The sequence below is a fragment of the Nematostella vectensis genome, chromosome 6 (genome assembly GCF_932526225.1).
Source record: "Nematostella vectensis chromosome 6, jaNemVect1.1, whole genome shotgun sequence".
In the NCBI taxonomy this organism is placed as follows: domain Eukaryota; kingdom Metazoa; phylum Cnidaria; class Anthozoa; order Actiniaria; family Edwardsiidae; genus Nematostella; species Nematostella vectensis.
Genome location: NC_064039.1, coordinates 16,446,790 through 16,471,059, shown reverse-complemented (window position 1 = coordinate 16,471,059; position 24,270 = coordinate 16,446,790). Strand labels below are relative to the sequence as shown.

Below are 24,270 nucleotides of genomic sequence, written 5' to 3'. Positions count from 1 at the left end.
TCTCTCGGTCTAGCAATGTTGTAAGATTGTTGACGCTGCTCTGTTTGTCATTTACTTATCTTACCATCGTTGTCCCTGATAGTGACTTCCGTAGTAGGTGACGAAATTGTAACATCTGACTTATTGCTTGCCAGATCGACGCGAAACTTTTCAGAATCCTCCAAATCAGGGTCGTCGATGATGGGGACCATGATGACGAACGCTGTCTGAGCAGGTTCAAATATCACGTGAACAGGTGACGGTGAGCTATAGTCAGCACCATTCGTGGCTGTCTCGTCAGTGAAAGTGACCCTGATTATTGACACAGTCTATCAGACCCATGCAATGACAAAATCACCAGTAGAACTGTGTTTGGAATTGGTTATTGCTTGCACTTCTTGCAGATATCAAACATAGGTCACAGTCTTATTTAAAGGGATTAAAGTTGGCAATACAGGGAGGGACGACTGCAACAACCTAAAGCTACGCTACTTCTCAAGTTGCCTTTTCAAAGTTCACACGATTTGAATTTTGAAAGCCATGTATAGTGGAATAGAAGAAAAAAATTTCAAGGATCAGACAGGCTCAAATTCAAATTGAATTTACAGCTAGATATTCGACATGATCTTTTTTTAGAGTGGATTGGTGGTCGCGTTCAATAATGCAGTATTGCATTTTCATAAAAATGTCCGCATTCACGTTCGAATCACGATGCACTCGTGATTACTCACCAAGCTTCCTTGCGGGTGTCAACATCTCCGGTGCGCAACACTATGATGTCAACCTTGGCGTCGCCCTCATTTACTGTTTTTGACGGGGCCTTCATAGAAATCTCAGCTGCAATTTCACATTACTGGTGTTTAAGACCCACAAAGGGGAACTCTGGCTGGGTTGTATAACATAGCTTCAAAGAATAGGGTAAAAAGCTTAGCAACATTTATTTGCGATTTGCGAATTACTAAGAAACCCCCAAAACAACTAACTTTGATATGGATTTTGAGGAGTTGTTTTTAAGGCTACTTGGGATAATAAGAGTTAAGTTCAGGTATTCAGCTATTATACTGCTTTATCAGGGAATGATTTGTTGACAATATGTGGCTGGGGGAATGTAGCAGGGTAAGACGAAAGATGAATCGAGAGTTCATGTAGTCAGCCCACTCACAGTCATTGTCTTCGATGTTGACGGTCGTGCTGTCAGGATTCATAAGTACATTTGGATCGTTGGTTGTCAGGGTGATCAGGAAACTTTCCGTATTCTCCACCAATCTGTCATCTCTGATGGGGAAACTAAGGCTTTTCTTGGTCTCTCCCGCCTCGAAGGTCACAAGAACGGAGGAGGGCGCGTCAAAGTCTTTTCCATTTATAGCGCTCCCATCCGTGACTTGTACACTAGAGCAAAGATTACAGAAGCAGGCTTAGGGAGGTTTATTTACATTGTTATAAGTAAAATACTAACGAAACTACCAATTTCTACTCACTTTTCTGTTTTTCAACAGATTTTTATTCGCTTGAGCATATATTGTATGCCATTCTCATGAGCTGAGGAAAACCTTTTACTGGATATGGGCAAAAAGGATATGGGGTTGAATGCGTGATGAAATGTGCCTTTTATAATGTAACAACTACAACTAGATGCCACTTAGAGGGTCTTACTTGATAATGTGGGGAACAGAGGTATCTCCAGTTCGGGTCACAACTATCGTGACGGAACCTTCGTCTTCGTTCACGTTAACAGATGTGTCCTCAACACCGATGACGGCTGTGGATACAAACAGAGCAGGGGCTCAGAGTATTGCACAATGCCACATTCCTCAAGACTGACTATCAATGATGAGAAGAGGAAACATAGCATGTTTTGGGGGATTTGCACCATTTGATTTCTTCGACAGCTGATAAGAAAAAAAGCAGGAGCAATTTCCCTTGAAGAAAACCAGCGAAACACCGGGTCCTCACCATTGTTATCTTGAATAAAGACTGTGGCAACGTCCGGCTTAATGGTAACCCCGTTCTCTGTGGTCGACAAGGTCACATTAAACTGCTCCTTCTTCTCTGTGATGTTATCGTTGATGATCGGAATATCAAAGGACAGTTGCGTTTCTGAAGACTTGAACTCTACGTAAAATGAAGTTGGACCATCGTAGTCTTTTCCAGCCAAAGCAGTGTCATCAACAAGAGTGACCCTAAGAGACCAAAAAGGCACGTTATCATGCAATCTTTAGGCAATATTTACTTACGTTAAGAGGAAGGAAATTCAATTACTTAAGGTCTCACAAATATTCTCACAATTACTTCAAATCAATTCAAGTTGTACTTTATTGGTAAAACAATATTTCTGAAATAAAATTTAGAAAGTATCCAGAACTAGCCCACCCAACTTGCTTACAGAAATATCTTCTATTTAGAACCTATCTGAACAAACTGTATAGAATCCAGTTTGCCATAAAGACCAGGTTTCTGAAACTGCACAGAAGAACATCCCTCTTCGTAAGTAAAATACATGGCCGTAGATGGTGTTTGCACTGGGGGAACGTGCCCTTCAATATTTAAGAAAAGTTTAAGGAAATCACCAGTGGCTGTGCCCCCAATGTTTTTTAGATGCTTCTGCATCGTGCCCCCCCCCCCCCCCCCCCCCCGAATAATGCGAGGCCTTCTACGGCTATGAAATAAAATCAAAACTAAAAAGTCTCAATCTTTTTCTTTTGTTCTTTTTTTTTTTCTTGCTCTCTTCCTTTTTTGTTGTTTGTTTTGCTTGCCTTAAGCAGAATATATTCTATCATCTCTATAAACGCTGTGTGTTACCAATAAGAGTATTAGAAAGATTTCAGTAATACATTGATATAGCAAGAAATGCCCTCTCTGAGTCACTGCTATTGTACAATACCTCGGTATACCTTAATTCATCTCATTTCTGTCTGTGATTATAAGAGTTATATTTATCTCTATATCGCTTCTACGGAATTGCTATTGTACTCACTTGACAGAGTTAACGATGTCGGTCTTTCCTTTACGGAATAATGTGAGAGTAACTTTGCCGCCGTCTTCTGGGGTGCTTTTGGTTGTTTGGACAAACCCAATCTCAGCTAGATGGAACGGAATAGCAGACATCAGTGTAAGAAAGGCTCGTCCCTCCATATATACTAGAGACATAATCCAGTCTACGATATGAGGGGGTCAAGATAGTGCAAGGAAATTTCTCTCGTCGCATAATGTCAGGAGTTTATAATCCCCGAAATATAAGAAATAGACTATAAGAAACAAATTATAACAACATGAGAAATTTTATTCTGGCAACCGCCTTTCCGATTCCAATTTGATACATAAAGTCAAAAAGTCTCCGCTACAAAGAAGGAATTTCTTGAATACACCAAGGAACACAAGTCTCAAGTGTACGTACACGGTTCAACATTTTAACTCATTTCGTAAACTAGTATTCAGCAAGGTGGTTTCTATGTTCTAGCGGTTCATAAATATCTCTCTTTGTAAGGTAATCAGTTTGAACAAAGCGTCATGTATTATTTGGGCAAACCTATATAAAGTGAGCTACCGTTATTATCAGTTTGAACAAAGTGCCATGTATTATTTGGGAAACCTATATAAAGTGAACTACTGCGACCTACCGTCATTATCAGCGATCGCGACAGTCGCCTTGTCAGGGGACAGGGTGACACCACTTTCTGTAGTCTTGAGCGTAACAGAAAACGTCTCGGAGTCCTCTAAGTCGGTGTCATCGTTAATGGGAAAAGTAATATGCTTCTCGGTTTCGTTGACTCCAAAGAACACTTCATTAATTGAGGATGTTCCGAAATCGACGCCCAATGTAGCCGTCTGGGGTTCTACTTCAAAACTAAAATACAAAACAAAAACCTTTGGAATAACAGAGCGTACTATGATTGCTTGATTGCTTAAAGCAACGAAAACAATCTTGATTTTTAATCCAAGTTGAAGCAAGCATTAGACATTTTTGTTGATTTTTCGTAGATTAGACGATACTGCATGGAGTGTGTGCGTGACGTCTTTAGAAAGAATGGGGGGGAAATGGTTTCAATCCAATACCAAAAACCTTTTTCTCTTGCTTCAGTTTTATGGCAATATGGACAGTGTTGCCGAATCAAATCATAAGCATTTTTTTACCTTAATGCAACATATCGCGAGAAAATTTGTTGATCTATGCACGCTGCTTCATTTCAAGGTCGGGAATTGGATTGAGGCAAACCGTGACTGGAAAGACGGGGCTGGCAGGTAAGCGGCATAGAAAATTAGATTTAGCATCCCTTCCCGCCCAAAGTCCATGTGCTCTTCGTTAAGGCAGTGCCGGTATGAACGCTTTACTCACGAGACTGTGTTATTCTTGTTGAGGTAGCCTATCCTCTTGACAACAAGCGTTGCCTGTGATGACGTCTCGTCGACTGTCACGGTCGGCTGCTCAAACCCGATAATTACTGCAAGCAAGATCATTTTTCAGCGTAACCAGTGAAAGCGTGAGACCCCTACAATATGTGTGGAATGCTTTTTTTCCGGTTTATTGATCAAATACTCAGACATTCAGAAACTATATATACTATAGCTATTCGTTGAGATATTATTTGACTGTTTCAATATCTTGCGAGTGATTGGTCGGAACAAACATTCCATACATATTTCTGGTGTTCACGGTTTTTACTGGTAGAGCTTTAAAACCATGCATGTATTAGGGTACAAATGTCACAAAAACATGTATGTAATAGGGTAAAAATTAAAAATTAATATATCCATGTGTGTAACAGGGTAGAAATTTGAAAAAAGAACAATTCATTTAGTAAGGTACCTACCGTCATTGTCGTTTATAGTGACAGTCTCGGTAATATTAGTGAGAGTGACCGTAGGCTCATCGGTGCTGAGTGTTACTAAGAACTTTTCTGGTCCTTCTAGGTTGTTGTCCTCTAGGATAGGAATAGAGATCGACTTGGAGGTCTGACCAGCCTCAAACGTCACTAGAACAATGTCTGGCTTGGTGTAATCCAATCCGCCAGTGGCGCTATCATCTTCGTATGCAACCCTGTGAAACGCAATAAGGCGAAAGTGTTTTAATGCTACACACATTGACAACATGATTGTTTTATAAGGAAAAATCTTGGATATCGTAAAACGCTCATCTTGAACAAGCACCCCTCAACTACAACTTAACCTAAAAATATATCCTCGGAATAAAATGGTCGATATAACAACTCGCAACAGAATTAATATTATATTGAGACACCAAATAAAGCCTCTTGCATAAAGCTGCAGCTTAGCGATGTGAGCTAATATCTTATGACCAACCAAGCAAGGATAAGCACGTGCATGGTATAGACTCTCACGTTCACGCTATAGAACTTCACGTGCATGGTATAGACTCTCACGTTCAAGCTATAGAACTTCACGAGCACGTTATACTTACAAGACTGTATGTGCTTGTGAGGTGTCTCCCGTTCGCTCGATTTCTACGACCACCTGACCTGCACTCTCGTCCACGGAGTCAGAGGGTTTTACAAACCCAATGTTAGCTGGGTAAAAAAGACAGAATAGATTCATGACTTTGCAGCTGGTGTCAAAATTGTCATGGGCATGAATAACAAGTCAAGACATTTGAGGTTTGGTGAGGGATTGGCAAATGTCCTTGACGACTGATGGGCACATCCCTCTCTCTCGTTTCATAGTATTACATAACCTTGTATAATCTTACCATAAAATCATCAAGGTAACTTTGCCAGATATTCTTTCCCAATTCTCAAAACGTTCACTTACACACGAACCTTTTATTTAGATAGTTTAATGTATGGTAGCATTGGTGGTCAATGGAAGTTGGGATCGGGGATATCATTCAACAAAATCCTGCCAGTTGACAATAGTCCTGTTTCGCATACTACTGTGCCCGCTAACGAGGTCACTAAGAACAAAGGACAAGCCTCGATTTCAAACAAACAGTTCTCAATTACCAGGATCATGAATCATTCAGAAGAATTTACATTGTTTTCTTATAAACTCCTGGGAATTGCATATAATTTTCTCAAACCGAGGCTCAAACTGTATTCATGCTTAATGGAAGTATAGAAACTGGACTATTGGCATTTGCAGAAAAAAAGGTATTCGAAATAGGTGTATATAACTAATACAATCTTACCATCATTATCGGTTATGGTGACAGTGGCAGTTTCAGGGTTGATGGTAAGAGTTGGTTCTGTGCTTGAAAGTATCACTGTGAATGTCTCTGTTGGCTCGACATCCTTGTCGTCAATAATCGGAATGGAGAGCTCCTTCAAGGTCTCGCCCACAAAGAACACAACCTCAGAGCCTGATGTAGCAAAGTAGTCCTCCCCAGAATGAGCGTTACCATCTGAGACATTCACACTAGAAAGGCGTTGAAAGAAAAAGACAAATGTTTATAAAACGTGGTTAATGTTCAGACTGAAGTTAGATATTCACACTTAAAAGGCGTTGAAAGAAAAAGACGAATGTGGGTAAAACGCAGTAATGTTTAGAATGAAATTTGTAGGGTCTAAATGAGCTATTTTCATGTAGCCTTTCTTTTGTGCTTTTCAAGAAACTGTTTATATGCTAAATGCAATTCTCTAGTTGATGATATGAGCAAAGGAAAAGGATGCGTACCTGAGAGTGTGCTTGACAGCCGTGTTGCCCGTTCGCTCGATTTGCAGCTTAGCAACGCCAACATCCTCTTGCACTGTGATTGACGTCAGTTTGAAACCAGCAACAGCTAAAAAAAATAAAGCAACAATCTCAGTCAATCAAAGGTTTTGGCTTAGTCGGTACCTTAAGAAAATAGAAAAAGGTGTACGTTACAGAGGGGGCCAGGGGAAGAGGTAGATATATTGGCCTTCCAGACCCTCGCGGCAAGTAATTCCCCGGAAGCCCTTGATGTAAGTGTACACACTTAGTCAGTATAACAGCGTACGTTATCGAAGAATACTGACAATACTATAGCAAGATATCCTCTGCATTTTGAAGCATATTCTAAAATCGACGTTAAAAATAAAGCGATTGTAAATAGCAACACCTACCGTCGTTATCCCGAATAGAGACCACCGCTGTAGCAGGATTTACCATGACCGTGGGCTCATCACTCAGGAGAAGCACTTTAAAAGATTCCAAATTCTCTTTCAGTTTATCGTCAATGATGGGGAAGTCGACAGACACGGCGGTTTGGCCACCCAAGAAGGTGAGATTCAGGGGGGACGGAACATTGTAGTCTTCACCAGCTATGGCGGAAGCGTCTTCAGGGCGCAGACTACAAAAATATATTTATCATTGCTGATGGTGGTGGTAACAATAATTGTGCTGATGCTGATGCGTGGCTTAGAGGATTGGAGTGGTTTTGGTGATCGTTATGGTATCGGTGAGGCTGGTAGGGGTGACGGTTGTGATAATGATAGTGTGTTGATGATGAAAGTAGCGGTGGTAATGAAGGTGGTGGCCCTGTTGATCGCGGTTGCGTTGTTGGTAGTACTGGTAGTGTTATTATTGTGGTAGTGGTAGCAGTGGTGGTGATGGTTGTCAAGATGGAGGCAGTTGGAGGGCTGGTAATGATGTAAGAGTGGTGGTTGTTATGATGGTGGGTAGTATACTGGTGGTAATGTCTGTTTACCGGAAGGTGTGCTCCACGGACACGTCTCCGCTCCTAACAATCGTCAGAGTCGCTTTCCCTGCATTTTCATAAATAGTGACTTGTCTATCCCTGAAGCCGATCAACGCTGTTAAAACAAGAAAGCAGCAGTTGGTGACAGTAAAGATGATGAGGTTTACGGTAGAAGACGGTGGCTGTGATTTAGTGATGATGATCATGGTGATGGTGAGGCCGATGGCAATAACAGTGATGATGATGATGTTGTTGTGATGATGAGGATGGTAGTGATAATGTTGTTGTTCTTGTTGATGATGATGATGATGATAATTGTGATGATGATGGTGCTATTGATTATATTGATGATGATGACGGTGGTGCTGATGACGATGATGACGATGGTGTTTAAGATGATGATGATGATGATGATGATGATGATGATGATGATGATGGCGATGACAGTGATGGTGAATGTGATGGTGGTGATGATGATGGTGATAATTGTGATGATGAAGATGGTGGTAATTATGGTGAAGATGATGATGATGATGATGCTTATGATGATGGTGTTTGGTGTGGTGATGATGATGTTTATGATGAGGGTAATGGTTAAAGCTATAATGATGATGATGATGACAATTTTGATCATCTGTCGTACTAACCGTCGTTGTCGTTGATGATGACCTTGACAGGGGTATTCTCAAGTGTCACGCTAGATTGTAATTCTGACGGTAAGGTCATCAGGACTTGGAAGTATTCCTGAGGCTCCACAACATTATCATCATTCAAGATCACATTAGCAAGTTTGTCCGTCTCTCCTGCAGCAAACACTACGTGTACCACCGTCTCCATGTAGTCAAGAGGCTCGAACGCCGAGCCGTCTTTAGTCGAGAATCTAAAACACATGGAGCAAAATTATCATAAGTATGACAATAATGACACTGGTTCATAAGAACTACCGAGATGCTTCGATTGTGATAGCTGATTTGCTTTGATCAATTTGATTGTGAAAGGTTAAGACATTTAGGAATCTACTGTACGTAGTGTAAGATAGGTCGAAGCTCTGTACAGAAAAGGAAAAAAGTATGTTTGAAAAATAAATCAAAAAGTTTATGGGAAAACTCTCCATATTTTTGTAGAATTGATATTTTGCAGCATTCAGAAATACAATAGCCTAAAAGAGATCATTCGAGAGAAAAAAAAGCCAAAAGGTTACAGTTATTTTTTGTCAATACGCCCTTACACGATGGTGTGTTCAGGCCTTACATGATGGTGTGTTCAAGCCTTACGTGATGGTGTGTTCAGGCCTTACTTGATGGTGTGTTCAGGCCTTACGTGATGGTGTGTTCAGGCCTTACGTGATGGTGTGTTCAGGCCTTACGTGATGGTGTCTTCAAGCCTTACGTGATGGTGTGTTCGGGTCTTACATGATGGTGTGTTCATGCCTTACATGATGGTGTGTTCAGGCCTTACATGATGGTGTGTTCAGGCCTTACGTGATGGTGTGTTCAGGCCTTACGTGATGGTGTGTTCAGGCCTTACGAGATGGTGTGTTCAGGCCTTACGTGATGGTGTGTTCAAGCCTTACGAGATGGTGTGTTCAGGCCTTACGTGATGGTGTGTTCAGGCCTTACGTGATGATGTCTTCAAGCCTTACGTGATGGTGTGTTCAGGCCTTACGTGATGGTGTGTTCAGGCCTTACGAGATGGTGTGTTCAGGCCTTACGTGATGGTGTGTTCAGGCCTTACGTTATGGTGTCTTCAAGCCTTACGTGATGGTGTGTTCAGGCCTTACGTGATGGTGTGTTCAGGCTTGATATTCCCGCGTCGCTTGATGAGGATACCAGCGGAGCCATCATTCTCATTTACTGTAACGGATGACTGGTCGAACCAAATAACAGCTGAAATTGTTAATAAAAAGGCATATGGTTTGAATAATGATCATAGATAACAATAGATGACAATTTTTTTTTCTATTTTCTAACTCTGAGAATTTCCACAAATCATTTAACCCTCTAAGAACACGAGCCTCGTGACCACTATGGGCGTCAATTAATAGGATTACTAAAATTTTATGCTATCAGTATGCGTCTAGATTGCGTATGCAGAATTTCATATTAAAGATATCAAAGCAAGGCACCGAGCTTACCATCGTCGTCAAGTACGGTGACTGTTGCTGTGTCAGGATCTACAGTGACACGTGGGTCAGGGCTCGACAGCTGGACAGTGAACGTCTCGGTGTTCTCCACCACTTTATCATTGACGATAGGAATGCTAACAATCTTAGAAGTCTCGCCGGCCTGTAAAGTGTACACCAGGCTTGCTGGCATTTTGTAGTCAGTGCTGACAATGGCAGTTCCATCGCTTACTTCAATGCTGCAACATGCCAATATAAAATACTTAGGAATTACTAGCCAAGTGGATTAGCTGTAGAACGTGTCAGATCCCGGTCGAGGCATGGGTATTCCTTGGCTATGAATTGTTGAACGTATGTGGGCTTACTAGTATTCCTCGATCCAATCATGAACATTCTTAATATACCATAGCAGTTTTTATGTTGAGCGCTCAAAAATTGTTGGTGTTGTGCGATTGTCACCTTTCTCAGTAACCGTGGTATATTTCCGGTTGTGTTAGACAAGAAAAGTTCCAAAATCAAAACGAAAGGCCAATCGCACGGAGATACCTGAAGTTGTGTGCAGCACTAGTGTCTCCCATTCTCGTGACGACAAGATTTGCAATCAGGTGGCTCTCTACCACCTCAACGTCATTTATGCTGATTTTTGCTGTTGATCAAATAAGATACAAATAACATTCAACTGAGCGTAGTACAACTTTGCTGTGGCTGTTTGCACACGAACATAACAATGTTGGGCTTGGCATAATTTCCGTCAACATGTTTTCATTTAAAAATGCATTTGAGACTGAACTCAAAAAGAGAAATAACGCAGTCAAACCTGCATATCATGCATTAAACATCTAACACGCGTGAAAAATCAGCAAAACAAATTGCTGTTCATGTGTTTGGGCTATTTTTATGGGGCGCAATTGTTATCTAGATAAGATCAGACTTTAATCCTCATTCAATTCTTAACTTGAACAATAAAAACAACAGTACTAGGTAGAAATAACTACTGGTTACTAAATCATTATCGAGGCTGTTAAATCATTTAAGTCATCCAATGCTATAATCAAGCAACTCCTTTCAAATTCTTTCAATTCGACGGAGACAGAAGGGAGATTTACTGCTTACCATCATTATCAATGATGTTGACTGTTGCCACATTCTGCCTGAGGGTAAGAGAACTATCGGTGGTACTCAGAGTCGCCGTGAAGGATTCGGTGTCCTCGATAACACCGTCGTCATTGATAGTCACGTAGAGAACGCGCTCCGTCGCACCAACCTCGAAGGTGACTTGTGTGACAAATGAGATGTAGTCTGCAGGAGATACTGCGGTACCATCAGATGAAGTCACACTAGAACAAATATAACAAAATGTCACACTAGAACAAATATTACAAAATGTCACACGAGAACAAATATTACAAAATGTCACACTAAAACAATATTACAAAACGTCACACTAGAACACATATTACAAAAAGTCTCTGTAAGCCACCTTTTTGTTATCCTCGGAAAATATCAAGTGCGAGAAAGGATAATATTCGATTTAATTTAATAAAATATAAAACTTTATTTTTAGATAGTCGTGAGATGTTATCATATAATTCGTCTTCCAATATTGAATAAAATCTTTTAAAAAGTGACTGGAACATTTTTATCTAGTTTTTCTATAGCTTGCCTGTAGTCTTTCTAGCCATACAACTTACGTCACAGTGTGTGCTACGCTATAGTCTCCAATTCTTTTAATGGTCAGTGACGCCACACCGGCATTCTCGACGACATTTATCGAGGTGATGGAAAACTCGACAACAGCTGTGGGTGCAAAGTGAGAAATTGGTGATTTTTGTTTATATTGCGCGTTGAAATTACAGTAAGAGAAAGGCAGGCGATGTGTGTGGAGTTTTCGTGTAAATATTATTTTTTATTTTAGTATGTTCGATTGACTTAGATTGATTTCGTGTACTCTTATTGCATTTGAATAATTAAAGAGCACATACGACATTTTTGCTCACTCACAGAACAGTCAAACAATAGCAAGTCTTTTAAAGGACGGCTTACGAAACACAACAAGACATTTCTTAGTTTTATTGATAGCGCTGCATTTCAGTCTTAAAGCGGAAGCATTTCTTTAAAATAATGGTTATAAAAAGCCTCATTTCCCGTCAAGGTCCAAAGACGGTGGCAAATGAATAGAAGTGATGGACACTTACGGTCGTTACAAGTTTTGCCGATAAACCCAAGCACACAAGCGCACTCAAAGTCAGCGAGGAGGTCGGTGCATGTTCCTCCGTTAAGGCACGGCTTAGACGCACAATCATCTTCATCTGAAAGAAAAGAGAATACACGACGTGTGTTAACAACTATGTTGAGTTTGCATTGTTTGTTTTTTCAGTTCAGTGCAAAGAAAATCCTGATTACTAAGAGAGATATTCCAACAAGACAAATGCCCTAAAACAGACCACAATATTCTTAAAGACAGGTTAAGGGCAACAAAGAAAGTTTAAAATCTCCTAATGTACCCCTCTTCTTTATGCCTAGCAACACTGTCTGGTCTTAAAATTCGTGCAGATATAAAAAAGAGAGACAAATAGGATTCTCGTCGAGTTAGGTCCAAATAATCCAACCCCTAATGATCCAGCCCCCAATGACCCGATTATCGACATTTCTAGTAAACAAGTGCATGCAATGTACTTACCCTTTTCGCAATGTACTCCGGCGTATCCTGGTGCACAAGTGCAGGTGTAACTATTCACCTTGTCTGTGCATGTGGCTCCGTTCAAACACGGATTGGTTCTGCATTCATCAATATCTAAGTAGCATTGCAGTGTCAATACCTTTAATCAACATTTAATATCCTTCAAAATAGTCTTCAAAACACGCAGTTTTGATTCAGTTGAATTTTACTTGTTTAAATACATTTTGAAATCATTTTTTTAAGTGTTTTGAATAATACAGATAATAGGGTTTTAATATTTAAAAATATTTGAAATTCTACTTGTAAATATTGTCAACTTATTATTTCAAACTTGATTATCCCCAATAACTTATAAAAAGTATTTTATTGTTAGATCAATTACTTTTGATTTTGAAGAACATACCAGTTTCACAATGGAGGCCAGTGTATCCTGCAGCGCAAGTGCAAGTGTAGCCACCAGCTTCATCATTACATGTACCGCCATTGACACATGGATTGGAGCTACATTCGTCGACGTCTAAAGAAAAAGTCACAATTAACCTCATCCACTCTTCTTTAAAGGCACATTTTATTCCCACTGATTATCACAAAGTTTGAATAGCCGAAAGCCTTGAAATTCCGCCCAAAAATCCGATGAAATTTAAATTGTGTTTAACGACAATTTGGTAATGTTCATATATAATAAACAATATATCACATTTATTAATTCTAGATCCGACAAAATCTAGTTCCACAAACGAGGTACTAACCGTGTTCACATGCTTTGCCGTACCATCCAGGAGTACAATCACAGAGATAGCCATTGACCTGATCTGTACAGGTCCCATTATTCTGGCAGGGTGCAGACTGGCAGTTATCAGGATCTGAAAAACCATCAGACACAGTTAGCTACACGATGCCAGGATGCAAATAAAATCGACACTTTTGAAAACACGTAAGAAGGGTTCTTTGTTCCATTCGCGATGTGCACAATTTGCGTTTTCCACTACAAGAATATCATATGCCATTTCTCGCATTATCGCAAATTAGTTCTCAAATGAAAATAGTTAAATACTTATTCAACATTTTATAAAAAGAAAAATCGAAAAACGCTGCTATAAATATAAATTATTACTGGTAGTTGGTAGGTAAGTGTGAAATTGGTGTTATAATTAAAGAAGTCATTGGGACTTATCGCATATGAATTTACGAGAACGAGAGTAGTATAGTAAGAGCAAAATTACCCCTTTTTGGGGAGGGACTCGTTTTTGGAAGTTTTTTGGAAGACTCCTCCCAAAATAGTCGCCATGGCAACCCCGGGTGAACAAAGAAATGGGAGGAGTTTGGAGAAGTAAGAACAATAGACTCGGAGGAGTTCAGAGGAGTAAGAACAATAGACTCGGAGGAGTCACAACAATAGACTTGGAAAAGTAGAAACGATTGACTCGGAAAAGTAGAAACAATGTACTTGGACGAGTATGGAAGAGTAAGAACAAGTTGTTTGCTGTTACATCTTGTCTAGGGCGAAAATAACGTCATCGGCGAAAACAATAGACTTGTCTAGACTTGCACTAACTAGAAGAGGTCTCTTTCCAACGAAGGTCTTATTGTGAATAATGTGTTTAATTATCTTTTAAAATGTACGTGATTAGTGTATTAAACTAGAATGATCACTTTCTCCACAGTAAATAAATCGCCGTTTCTAAATGAGTTTTTACTTACTAATGGTGCACTGGTCTCCTGTCCACCCGGTCACGCAGATACAAGTGTAGCTGTTTACCCCATCGAGGCAAGTAGCTCCATTCATGCACGGTGTTGATGCACAATCATCAATATCTTGGATACGAAAAAGCGGAAATTATTTAGCAATCATCGCTTGAGTTTGAATTAATTCTGACTCCAAAGTACATGATGTTCCAGGTTGATTAGCTATTTATTGTACCTATATGATAACATATCAAGAAGTAACGAGATGATGCAAACAATGTTTTTCGAAAAGCATTTTAAAAGTTTTAGCATTTGCTTTCGTAAAAAAAGAGAACGCTATGTAACATAAAAAAAACAAAATTCCTAATTATCAATTTTCAACCTTCAACAAATAAAGCTTCTTTATTTGTCGAAAGCTCAGTTAAAAAAACAGGGAAGAAACAAACAAATATGGAAAGGAGCGATGCAATCCACTTACCTTTTTCACAGTTGTTTCCAGTGTATCCTGGTGCACATGCACATGTGTATCCATTGACTCTGTCTGTACAGCTTCCTCCGTTGAGACATGGATTGGGTTGACAATCATTAATGTCTAAGTAAACATAGAGAAATTGACAAAAATAATAGGTATGAGCCAAGTCAGTTTCTTCTGTATTTGATTGAGAGAACGTGGCTATGTGCATGATGTTTGTACCCACTGGCGTAACATACGTAGATTTTGCCCGGTGGCGTCCTTTTTTTTACACCCGCTACCGTCCAATAGGCCCGCTGGTAAACAAGACCTCGAGGCCCGCTAGCGTACCTTTTCCTAGCTGATGCCTCTTGAAGCCCGCTTGTGTCATACAAAGGCCCGCCGGGTGTTTATGTTCAAGTAACGCCCGCTGAAGTCCGCTCAATGCCCGCTAGCGTCCATAAATCCCGCTGCCATTCACAAGGCCCGCTTCACACCCGCTAGCGTCCATATAGCCCGCTGTTTTCCGTTTAATGCCCGCTAGAGTCCATAAGGCCCGCTGCCATCCACAAGGCCCATTTCTATTGTTGTTATCATTATCTTACAAGGTGTGAATAAGCTACTGTCTGTCTAGCTGATTTATTTCATTTTTAGATGTTATGGTAATCTTATTCACACCTTGTAAGATAATGATAACAACATAATAAAAATGAATCCTTACACCTTACTAAAAAGGCTCGCTAGCGGGCAAGTAGCGGGCGTTTGTCGAGGCACGCTAGCGGGACCATTAGAGGGGACCATATGGTCAGGCCTAAGAAAGTCTGCAATAACTTTTTAATTTTTATCGGAGCAAAAAAAATTACACAAAAAAACGAAAAATCTGTCAATCTAAAATATGTTAAAGACTTTTAAATAGGACATTTATAAGGTACATTATTTCCAATTATTCGTAAGGCAACTTGGGTGATGTTACGCACGTTTTCGTCTTTTTGCTCAATTTAAAGTTCTTAAACAAAATCTACGTCAGGCAAAAGCAAAATTTATATTTCTATCTATTGAAACGACGTTGTCTAACAGCCTTAGCTTAATGTTTCTCCAAAAAAATTGAAAGCGTAATTATTCCAAAATTTCGAGCGTAAATTGGTGCGTTTTTAAGTGGGTACCAACATCATGCACATAGCCACGTAAGTTCACATACAATTCGGTAAATACTTAAATACTTTATTTTCTCAACTCAATTAGGGCCAACCTCACATTAATGATTTTTTAACTTCATAAGATAATAACAAAATACCGTTGTAACTTTTTTTTTTTTTTTACTGGGCAATTTTATACACAAACTAAATACTAAGAGTGACAAAGTTATTTTAAGCGTCGCTAAATTGTGTTTTTGTTTTCATTTCCCTGTTTTTGTTAGTTAGTTTTGCAATAAATCCAACCTGTTTCACATCGAAGTCCAGTATATCCCAATGGACAGGTGCACTCATAGGCATCCACTTTATCTTTACATGAACCTCCATTCAAACATGGCATAGACTGGCAATCATCGGCATCTAAAACCAGAAAAACAATTAGATGGTACTATATGGTTAAGATCCAATGGAAGGTAACAAAATGTGGTAGTATATGTTTAAGATTCCGTGGAAGAGAACAAAAACCTGTTTGATACAATAGAGTAGCCATTGAGACATTTGCTAAATCAGTCAGGAAAGTGTAAAAATAGTTAGGTTAAAAAGGATAATCGAGTCAAGGCAATATTAGTTATTTTGACTCAGGGCATTAACTGTTAGTTGTAACTTATTGAGCCATGGCTTGTATACATGGCGTGTACAGATTCATACATAAGTAACTCGTCACTTCTAGCATGAAAGTGTACTTCCCTGCTTCTAGTCATACTTTGCCATGCAAATTCACTTCTAGTCATACTTTGCCATGCAAATTCACTTTTATTTTATACTTTGCCATGTAAATTCCCTTTTATTCATACTTTGCCATGTAAATTCACTTACTTATCTCACAGTCGACATGTAAATTCACTTACTTATCTCACAGTTGACATGTAAATTCACTTACTTATCTCACAGTTGACACCACTGTAACCAGCAGCGCATGAGCAAGTGTATCCATTGACTTGGTCAGTACATGAACCACCATTTTGACATGGAAATGAAGCACATTCATTGATATCTGGAATAATAAGATAACCAGGGTCATTAATGGTAATGACGGTAATAAATAGGAAATATCAGATTTTAATACTGTTTTATATTCTTATTTTATTATTTTTATAATATATACACAGACCTATTTCACATTTGGATCCGGTATATCCTGGTGGACAGGTGCATAGGTAGGCATTCAGCTGATCAGTACAGGTTCCACCATTCCCACAAGGGTTTGGATCACAGTCATTAATGTCTGAGAAATTATACAATGAAATAACGTTAGGTAGGCGTTAGGTGCCGGTGCTTTCTGGAAAGGGATAGGCTGATGGTCTCGAAATTGTGGTTGTCACCTTTCAGGACCCCAAGGATCAGATGAAGTTTATCCCTCCCCCCACCCAACCCGAACCCCTTCCAGCCCACCACCCTACAGTCTTGATATGGCAGGTCATCAAGTCCTGCATCAGTAATTACCCAGGACAACTTACTTTCAGTGCAGTTTTTGCCGCCCCAACCACCAGGACACAAACAGATCCAGTCATTAACCAGATCACAGCAGCAGAACCCGCCATTTTGGCATGGGTCAGGAATACAATCATTAACATCTGCAAGCAGTTTATACTGATTAGCACAGATAAAGACATTACTGCACTTGTTAGCACAGGTTGACATGATTGATGAAGTACTCATTACATAATTCAAGCTAGCCAAAATAACACGTTTATTTTCAGGTGTGACATTGTATTATGGAGCTTGTAAAATATAGATTGAAATTGAATAGAAACCGGATGGCTCTACTTGAAATCACATACATGGACAGCTGCTTAATGCCATGTATGCTAGCATGGCTGTTTGTGAACAAAACATGATTCGTACTTACTTATTTGGCAATATGAGCCTACAAATCCCAGGGCACATTGGCATCTATATCCATTGACTTGATCGGTGCAGGTGCCGCCATTACGGCAAGGCGCTGATGCACAATCATCAATGTCTGGGAAAACATAACATGATGCTAAAAACGGATGCAGACGTTTGGCCCTGCTAGCTAGCAGACATGTGTGTAATCGTTTCGCAACAAAACAGGCATTTTTTTTCATAGTTGAGTAAAACAAATTGACTACACTACAAAATTTGTTGCATTTTCATTTTTTGTAGTGGCTAAACTAGGAAACATTTAGGAGACATTTTACACAATACAATGTCGAGGACATGCTTTAGTACTTCTTGTTACTAGCTACTGAAGTTTATATTATTAATTTCTCGCATCTTTTTGCTTTACTTCCTACATTGTCAAGGTGGAAGTAGTTGTGTACCTCACATGGCAACAAGATTTGTCCAATACATACATATAATAGAAAACAGTCAATGATATATTCAGCCCCACTACCCTCAACCCCACCTCCATAACCAGGATTTATTTTCTCCCTCCCCCTCCTGGTTCAAGTCGTAAATTAGCCATACCTGTCTCACACCTGTGGCCTGTATATCCTGGCGCACAAGTGCAGCTGAATCCGTTAACGAGATCGGTACAATTGCCACCATTTTGACAAGAGTTCACCGCACACTCGTTGATATCTAAAAATACAAAAAAGGATAATTTAACCTTTAACACTGAAGGTACGTGACATCCAGCTATTTGGGACCCTGTTAAGGACAATCTTATTTTATTCAAACTGATTTCAATTTTCGTTTTTATACTTACTTATGAACTTTCTTGCAAGCCTTATTACCGACACTTTTTTTAAAATAAATGTGACTTACCTGTTTCACAATTGCTGCCAGTATATCCAGGCGCACAAGAGCACTTGTATCCGTTCACGCCATCAACACAGTTGCCTCCATTTTGACAAACTACTCCGTTGCAGTCATCTATGTCTAACGAGAAAAACTTTCGTTAACTATAAAACATTGACCACATAATTTTTTTCTTGCCCCTACCACGAAACATCTTTACATTTTTGGTTTATAAGCATCAACTCCACCTATCCTCACTAACCACTACCACCCCCACCCCCCCTCTTCGCAAAGGTTCTCCAAAATCAAGGTAACAAGAAATGCCTCGACTTACTCTCTGTGCAGTTGATGCCAGTGTATCCTGCCGCACAGGTGCACGTGTAATTGTTAAACAAGTTGTTGCAAGTGGCGCCGTTTTTGCAAGGTTGTGGCGCACACTCGTCAACGTCTGAAAAAAAAAACATGAAAAATATGTCTGGATTGGTTTTTATATCGCTAAATTATTAGATTTATCAGATGGTAAGGGGCCATCAGTTTGGAGTTAAAATAAATAGATAGGCAAAAAAGCTGAAATTTTGGAGTGTCAATACAATACCTTCTGTGCAGTTTTTTCCTGTCCAACCTTTGGGGCACTGGCAGATCCAGTCGTTCACAAGATCACAGCAACACCAACCACCATTTTGACACGGGTCAGGAATACAGTCATTGATATCTGCATTAGAAATTAGCAACAATGAGGCTGGAGGTAGTAGTGTTTGTTATGATGATGATTATGGTGGTGACGAGATATTTGTGGATACTTACTTATCTGACAATTTTTCCCCACGAACCCTTGTGTACATTGGCATCTGTAAGCGTTGTGCATGTCTGTGCAGGTTCCATTGTTTCGGCATGGACTCGGTGCGCAGTCGTCTATGCCTTGAAGATAACAATAATACTCTCTTTAGATGGCAAAAGAGGGGGGATGTCATAACAATAATACTCCCTTTAGATAATAGTGGCAAAAGAGGGGAGATGTCATCGAAAAGAACATGGTTAAAGAATTGGATGGGAATGCTATTCTAGACAGAGCAAAGCTAAGACAACGTCTTTCTCTTACGCTAGACTGTGCAAAACTAAGACAAGGTCTTTTTCTTACGCTAGACAGAGAAAAACTAATACGACGTCTTTCTCTTAGGATAAACAGAGCAAAACTAAGACAATGTCTTTCTCTTACGAAAGACAGAGCAAAACTAAGACGACGTTTTTCTCTTACACTAGACAGAGCAAAACTAAGACAATGTCTTTCTCTTAGGATAAACAGAACAAAACTAAGACAATGTCTTTCTCTTACGAAAGACAGAGCAAAATTAAGACGACGTTTTTCTCTTACACTAGACAGAGCAAAACTAAGACAACGTCTTTCTCTTACACTAGACAGAACAAAACTAAGACGACGTTATTCTCTTACACTAGACAGAGCAAAACTAAGACAACGTCTTTCTCTTAGGATAAACAGAGCAAAACTAAGACGACGTCTTTCTCTTTCGCTAGACAGAGCAAAAGTAAGACAATGTTTTTCTCTTACGTAATACAGAGCAAAACTAAGACAACGTCGTTTTCTTAGGATAAACAGAGCAAAACTAAGACGAAGTCTTTTTCTAACGCTAGACAGAGCAAAACCAAGACAACGTCTTTCTTTTAGGCTGCACAGAGCAAAAGTTACGACTTCTTTGTCTTAGGCTAGACAGCAAAACTAACGACGTCTTATTTTGAAAGATCCCACAACATCAAATTGCCAAACCAAGTCCGGCACTTGTTTTGGGATATGGCAAATTCTTTTTCAGCTGCGAAAGAAAAGTGCTCTTAAAGCAAGTAGACGTTACAAACAGGAACAATTAAAAAGAGGAGTGGAAAAATTCGATTAGAGGTGTTTCCGTAAGTCCAGCCCCCTAAGTCAAAATACGTTTAGCAAGCACTAGTATGCTTATAATGCTTGAAAATCTGTAGAAGCGCTGCCTAAATATAAATGTAAACATCCCCGGGGGCTATTAGAGTCCGTTTGATTTCTATTTATATGTTGTGCTTGATTCAACACAACCTTATACAAATGATGGTATAGGCGGGGCAAACTTACTGAGTTCACAGTGCTGCCCAGTCCACCCGCCAGCGCATGTACAGGTATAGCTTGATCCGTTATCTACGCAGGTAGCTCCGTTTTGACATGGATCCAGATCACATTGTCCAGTAGCTAATGTAAATAAATAAACGTAAATCAAGACAAGAAACAAAAAAATTATTACACGTGAAACAAGACGAATAAATACACTTGCATCAACGTACAAAACACCTTAGAATTTTTAATGTCTATATTCTGTCTATAAAATGTGTATATATGTCTGTATTTCATATTTGGGTTTGTGATATAAAAAGGGTCGGCAAAAGTTTTCCCGTTTTTTTTGTCTGCATCCTAGCCAATTTCCTAGAGGGATACAAGCTAAATACATTCACTCATATGATAACCAGCATATATAGATTTTCACTAGCTCCTAGATTTTTCTGTTTAGGCACTATATCTATTGGTACTGACAACTTTGTTTAACCGTGGCTGGAGTATCGCATCTAAGATTTTAGGAAATTTCACCAGTTGCCTTTATTATCAATTTCTTTTAAAGGAAAGCAGTCAGGCGCGTACACAGGGGGTTTCGCAGGGTCCCCCCTTAGCGGCCAAAATGTCGGTCATTTTTTCATTTTTTTTATTAAGGAATCTTCAAATAATATGCTTTTTCTATATGATTCCTATGACTGCGCCCCCACACCCACCTCCTCAGCCAATCCTTGGTACGCACCTGAAAGTCTATGATAAAACTGCGCTTTTGTGGAGATGCATGGTCTTACAGTAGATATCATTGGGAAGCAGAGCAATAAATATTACCTGAAACGCCTTTTATTCCAATTAGGGCCAATAGAATACAGGCTAACATCTTCTCAATTCTGTAACGGAAAAAAACACAAGTAAGACCTTTTCGTTTACATCACGTTAGCAATAAAGGGAATACAACCCAAACACTGATTATCGTGTGCAAGACATAGTTTGTTTATTTTAGATACAATAGTACCACAGTATTGACTCCTCCATTTCCCTCCGACTTGATAACATAGTATCTACTGTACCCTAGTGCAGTAGCCACACAAATCAAAGAAAGCTGCGTAACCAAAAGTAGGATTCGCGCTCAAAAGTTGTCTAAGTTTCTAGAATGGACCTTTCATGGATATTATTGAGGTATAGAAATTGGTCATAAACTAGGCGACTCAAAAATTGTGGTCAATGACGTCATGTCACACGCTGTCAGCTATCTGTACCACTCACGTGACCAACTCTATTGATCGCTCTAAACCAATAAGAGACTAGTTCCAGCAAGAACCGGGGGGAGTTGAAAAAGACGGGGGGGGTGCCACCCTCCCCTACCCCAGGGGCAAGGAGGATATGAGGGCAAGACCCTGGGAATGAGGATGTTCTCTGACTTTCTACGAACGAATAACAGAATGCATGATTGCAAAAACGAATTGACAAGAAAAAGTATTTAATTTAGAAATTGCAACTGATTAGCCAGTCAAATGGCCGTATGAAAATAAGAATTTGAAGGATATTTCTGTTGAAGGAACTGCTTTGTACTTTTACAAGCTGGGAATATCATCAGCTCGACTTCTTTACCTGTCGCGTGGGAATTCACAGAGTCATAGACCCTGTGAATTCCCACGAACTTTTACCTTTTAACACTAAAAAATATTATTCTTCGGGATAAAAACGTGTCCCAGGTAAATAGGAAATCGCAGTCCAAATAGATGCACCACCGAACGATGAAGTAAATATTGGTGCACTGGAATGACGCCTTGAGCGCGCGCTGTTGTGAAGTTTTTTTTTTTTTTTTTTGTCTTTTGCTTTTTGCGTAGCATTAGAAATACTTTTATAAAAGAAATAAAACGTGCCTGCGTTGAGTATTGAAAACCTCGGTGTTTGTTTGGGGAATTCTCGAGCAGATGTTGTTATTATGGTATTTTTTTATCCTCAAAAGAAATTATAGTCTAGAAACTCTTTTCTTCAGGTGGTCATATGAAAATATGGTAATAAAGCTTTCTCCGCTTTTAGGCAGTGCCTAAATCTATATATTACCGTCATCTTTATATCTCAACCTGGTAATAAAATGATTATTGAACTTCAGGAAACAAATCTGCAAAATGTAGCAGATATTCTGTAGTCTATGATTTGTTTTTGCATTGTGCGACCGCGCTGCATTCGCCATTAAGAACTGCGACATTCTCACAAGCGCGCGCTGCATTCGCCATTAAGAACTGCGACATTCTCACAAGCGCGCGCTGCATTCGCCATTAAGAACTGCGACATTCTCACAAGCGCACGCTGCATTCGCCATTAAGAACTGCGACATTCTCACAAGCGCGCGCTGGTTTTGAAACCTACAACAAAGCGATATTTTCTTTTTTTCGCATATAATTCTCTGCTTTAAATTACTATTCGTTTTTTTGTGGGTAGCATTGCAAAAGGAAACACTTCGCCAATATTTTGTGGTATTGCCGTCTCTGAATTTAAACGGATTAAGGAAAATACGAGTAAGTACACAGCTGCTTTGTCTCCTATTATCTTTGTTCTACAAAGGAGTTCTCTTGTCTCTATTCTTCTCGTTCTTTGTGTCGAGGTACGGAGATTGTTCATCGTACTGACCCGAAAATACGTTGTTTTAGATTTTGCCGCCAAAACCTTGAATTATTCACTCGATTCAATCTCTTTTCGCGCGGCTAGAAAAAATTTTCAAAGCTCTGTAGAAATCAAATTCAATTCCCTTTTCAGAATTTGAATGTTTATTTATGCTTTCTTTTGGCTAGATTGATATAAGTGAAAGGTTTTAAAAACTTCAAAGGAAGGCCTCTGGTAAAATTTTATTCGCATCAACTTCGGTTTGGACGAAAATTTATAATACTATTCTTCGATGTCTTTGATGCAAGTGAAAATAATCCCCCTTCTCTTCACATACGTATATTGTTATTCTAGTTAGGTCAATTGAAACTTTCAGAACGTTAAAATTGTTTGATGTTACAATTCTCTATTCACTTAAAACAAGGCCCTTTCGTCTTTGTTATTACCTTCATTACTCTCCCTTTATATTTCTTTAACGTTGATATTCAGAACTATGATAAGTCATCTTAGCTTAGATTTTTCTTTAATCATGTAAACCTACAACACATTTTTCTCACCTTTTTTGCCAGAGATTCCTCATCCCTGGTTTCGTCTTCTCGCCTCTGATAAGGCTCGGCCCATTGTTATTACGTGCTGAGCTGGATTTTATATCGAAGGTTTCTTATCGATGATTAAGCACCCTGTTACTCTTAGAAGCAGTTATCTCCCTCAAAAGAGATTGTTCAAGTCTCTGTTTCTATCACAACCAAGTTCGCGAGTAATTACAAGGTCTATTAACAGGTCCATTAGTTATTGCCTTGGCACATTCTTTTAGATTACATAGCGTTACCAAGGGACAAGGACTTTTATTTAAGTGCACATAATAAAAAGCATTTATCACACTATGAATATTCTGGAAAAAGGCCATGATAAAATTCTATGATAATTTAAGGCGTAAAGAAACTGGTAAATTCCGATAACACTTACTTCTTCCGAATATCAAAATTAGTCAAAGTCATTGGGAGATAATGTGAAGTGTATTAATTGTGCTATTTGTTCTCTATTATTGGTTGCGCTTATGTTTTTATCAGTATTCCGAAAGAAGGCTCATATATAAGTCTGTTATATTCTCAGGGATCCTGGAAACATAATCTACAATGATTTTTTACGAA

General features: G+C 39.3%; 1 protein-coding gene across 3 annotated transcripts in view; it reads right to left on the bottom strand.

The window, feature by feature from the left end:
• The window catches only part of LOC5513291 (adhesion G-protein coupled receptor V1), a 103,964-nt gene extending 80,159 nt beyond the window's left edge, over window positions 1-23,805 (bottom strand). For 2 of the 3 annotated variants that reach the window (XM_048729071.1, XM_048729072.1), the window contains exons 1-39: window positions 23,677-23,773; window positions 21,341-21,399; window positions 20,543-20,656; window positions 19,231-19,344; window positions 19,022-19,138; window positions 18,761-18,874; window positions 18,454-18,567; window positions 18,154-18,267; window positions 17,570-17,683; window positions 17,178-17,294; window positions 16,832-16,945; window positions 16,601-16,714; window positions 15,967-16,080; window positions 14,555-14,668; window positions 14,092-14,205; window positions 13,140-13,253; window positions 12,794-12,907; window positions 12,391-12,504; window positions 11,906-12,019; window positions 11,402-11,507; window positions 10,824-11,047; window positions 10,257-10,356; window positions 9,723-9,949; window positions 9,369-9,474; window positions 8,236-8,468; window positions 7,598-7,703; window positions 7,014-7,240; window positions 6,604-6,709; window positions 6,119-6,345; window positions 5,396-5,501; window positions 4,788-5,014; window positions 4,313-4,418; window positions 3,597-3,823; window positions 2,954-3,059; window positions 1,933-2,159; window positions 1,633-1,738; window positions 1,142-1,368; window positions 711-816; window positions 65-291 (exon numbers count right to left, since the gene is read on the bottom strand). In XM_048729071.1, coding sequence (XP_048585028.1) covers window positions 65-291; window positions 711-816; window positions 1,142-1,368; window positions 1,633-1,738; window positions 1,933-2,159; window positions 2,954-3,059; window positions 3,597-3,823; window positions 4,313-4,418; window positions 4,788-5,014; window positions 5,396-5,501; window positions 6,119-6,345; window positions 6,604-6,709; window positions 7,014-7,240; window positions 7,598-7,703; window positions 8,236-8,468; window positions 9,369-9,474; window positions 9,723-9,949; window positions 10,257-10,356; window positions 10,824-11,047; window positions 11,402-11,507; window positions 11,906-12,019; window positions 12,391-12,504; window positions 12,794-12,907; window positions 13,140-13,253; window positions 14,092-14,205; window positions 14,555-14,668; window positions 15,967-16,080; window positions 16,601-16,714; window positions 16,832-16,945; window positions 17,178-17,294; window positions 17,570-17,683; window positions 18,154-18,267; window positions 18,454-18,567; window positions 18,761-18,874; window positions 19,022-19,138; window positions 19,231-19,344; window positions 20,543-20,656; window positions 21,341-21,399; window positions 23,677-23,699 — 5,353 coding nt within the window. In that variant the 5' untranslated portion in view covers window positions 23,700-23,773. Of the gene's footprint in view, window positions 1-64; window positions 292-710; window positions 817-1,141; window positions 1,369-1,632; window positions 1,739-1,932; window positions 2,160-2,953; window positions 3,060-3,596; window positions 3,824-4,312; window positions 4,419-4,787; window positions 5,015-5,395; window positions 5,502-6,118; window positions 6,346-6,603; window positions 6,710-7,013; window positions 7,241-7,597; window positions 7,704-8,235; window positions 8,469-9,368; window positions 9,475-9,722; window positions 9,950-10,256; window positions 10,357-10,823; window positions 11,048-11,401; window positions 11,508-11,905; window positions 12,020-12,390; window positions 12,505-12,793; window positions 12,908-13,139; window positions 13,254-14,091; window positions 14,206-14,554; window positions 14,669-15,966; window positions 16,081-16,600; window positions 16,715-16,831; window positions 16,946-17,177; window positions 17,295-17,569; window positions 17,684-18,153; window positions 18,268-18,453; window positions 18,568-18,760; window positions 18,875-19,021; window positions 19,139-19,230; window positions 19,345-20,542; window positions 20,657-21,340; window positions 21,400-23,676 lie in introns of all 3 variants that reach the window. The other variant, XM_048729070.1, reaches the window with a different exon arrangement.
• Between the last annotated feature and the right edge of the window lie 465 nt (window positions 23,806-24,270).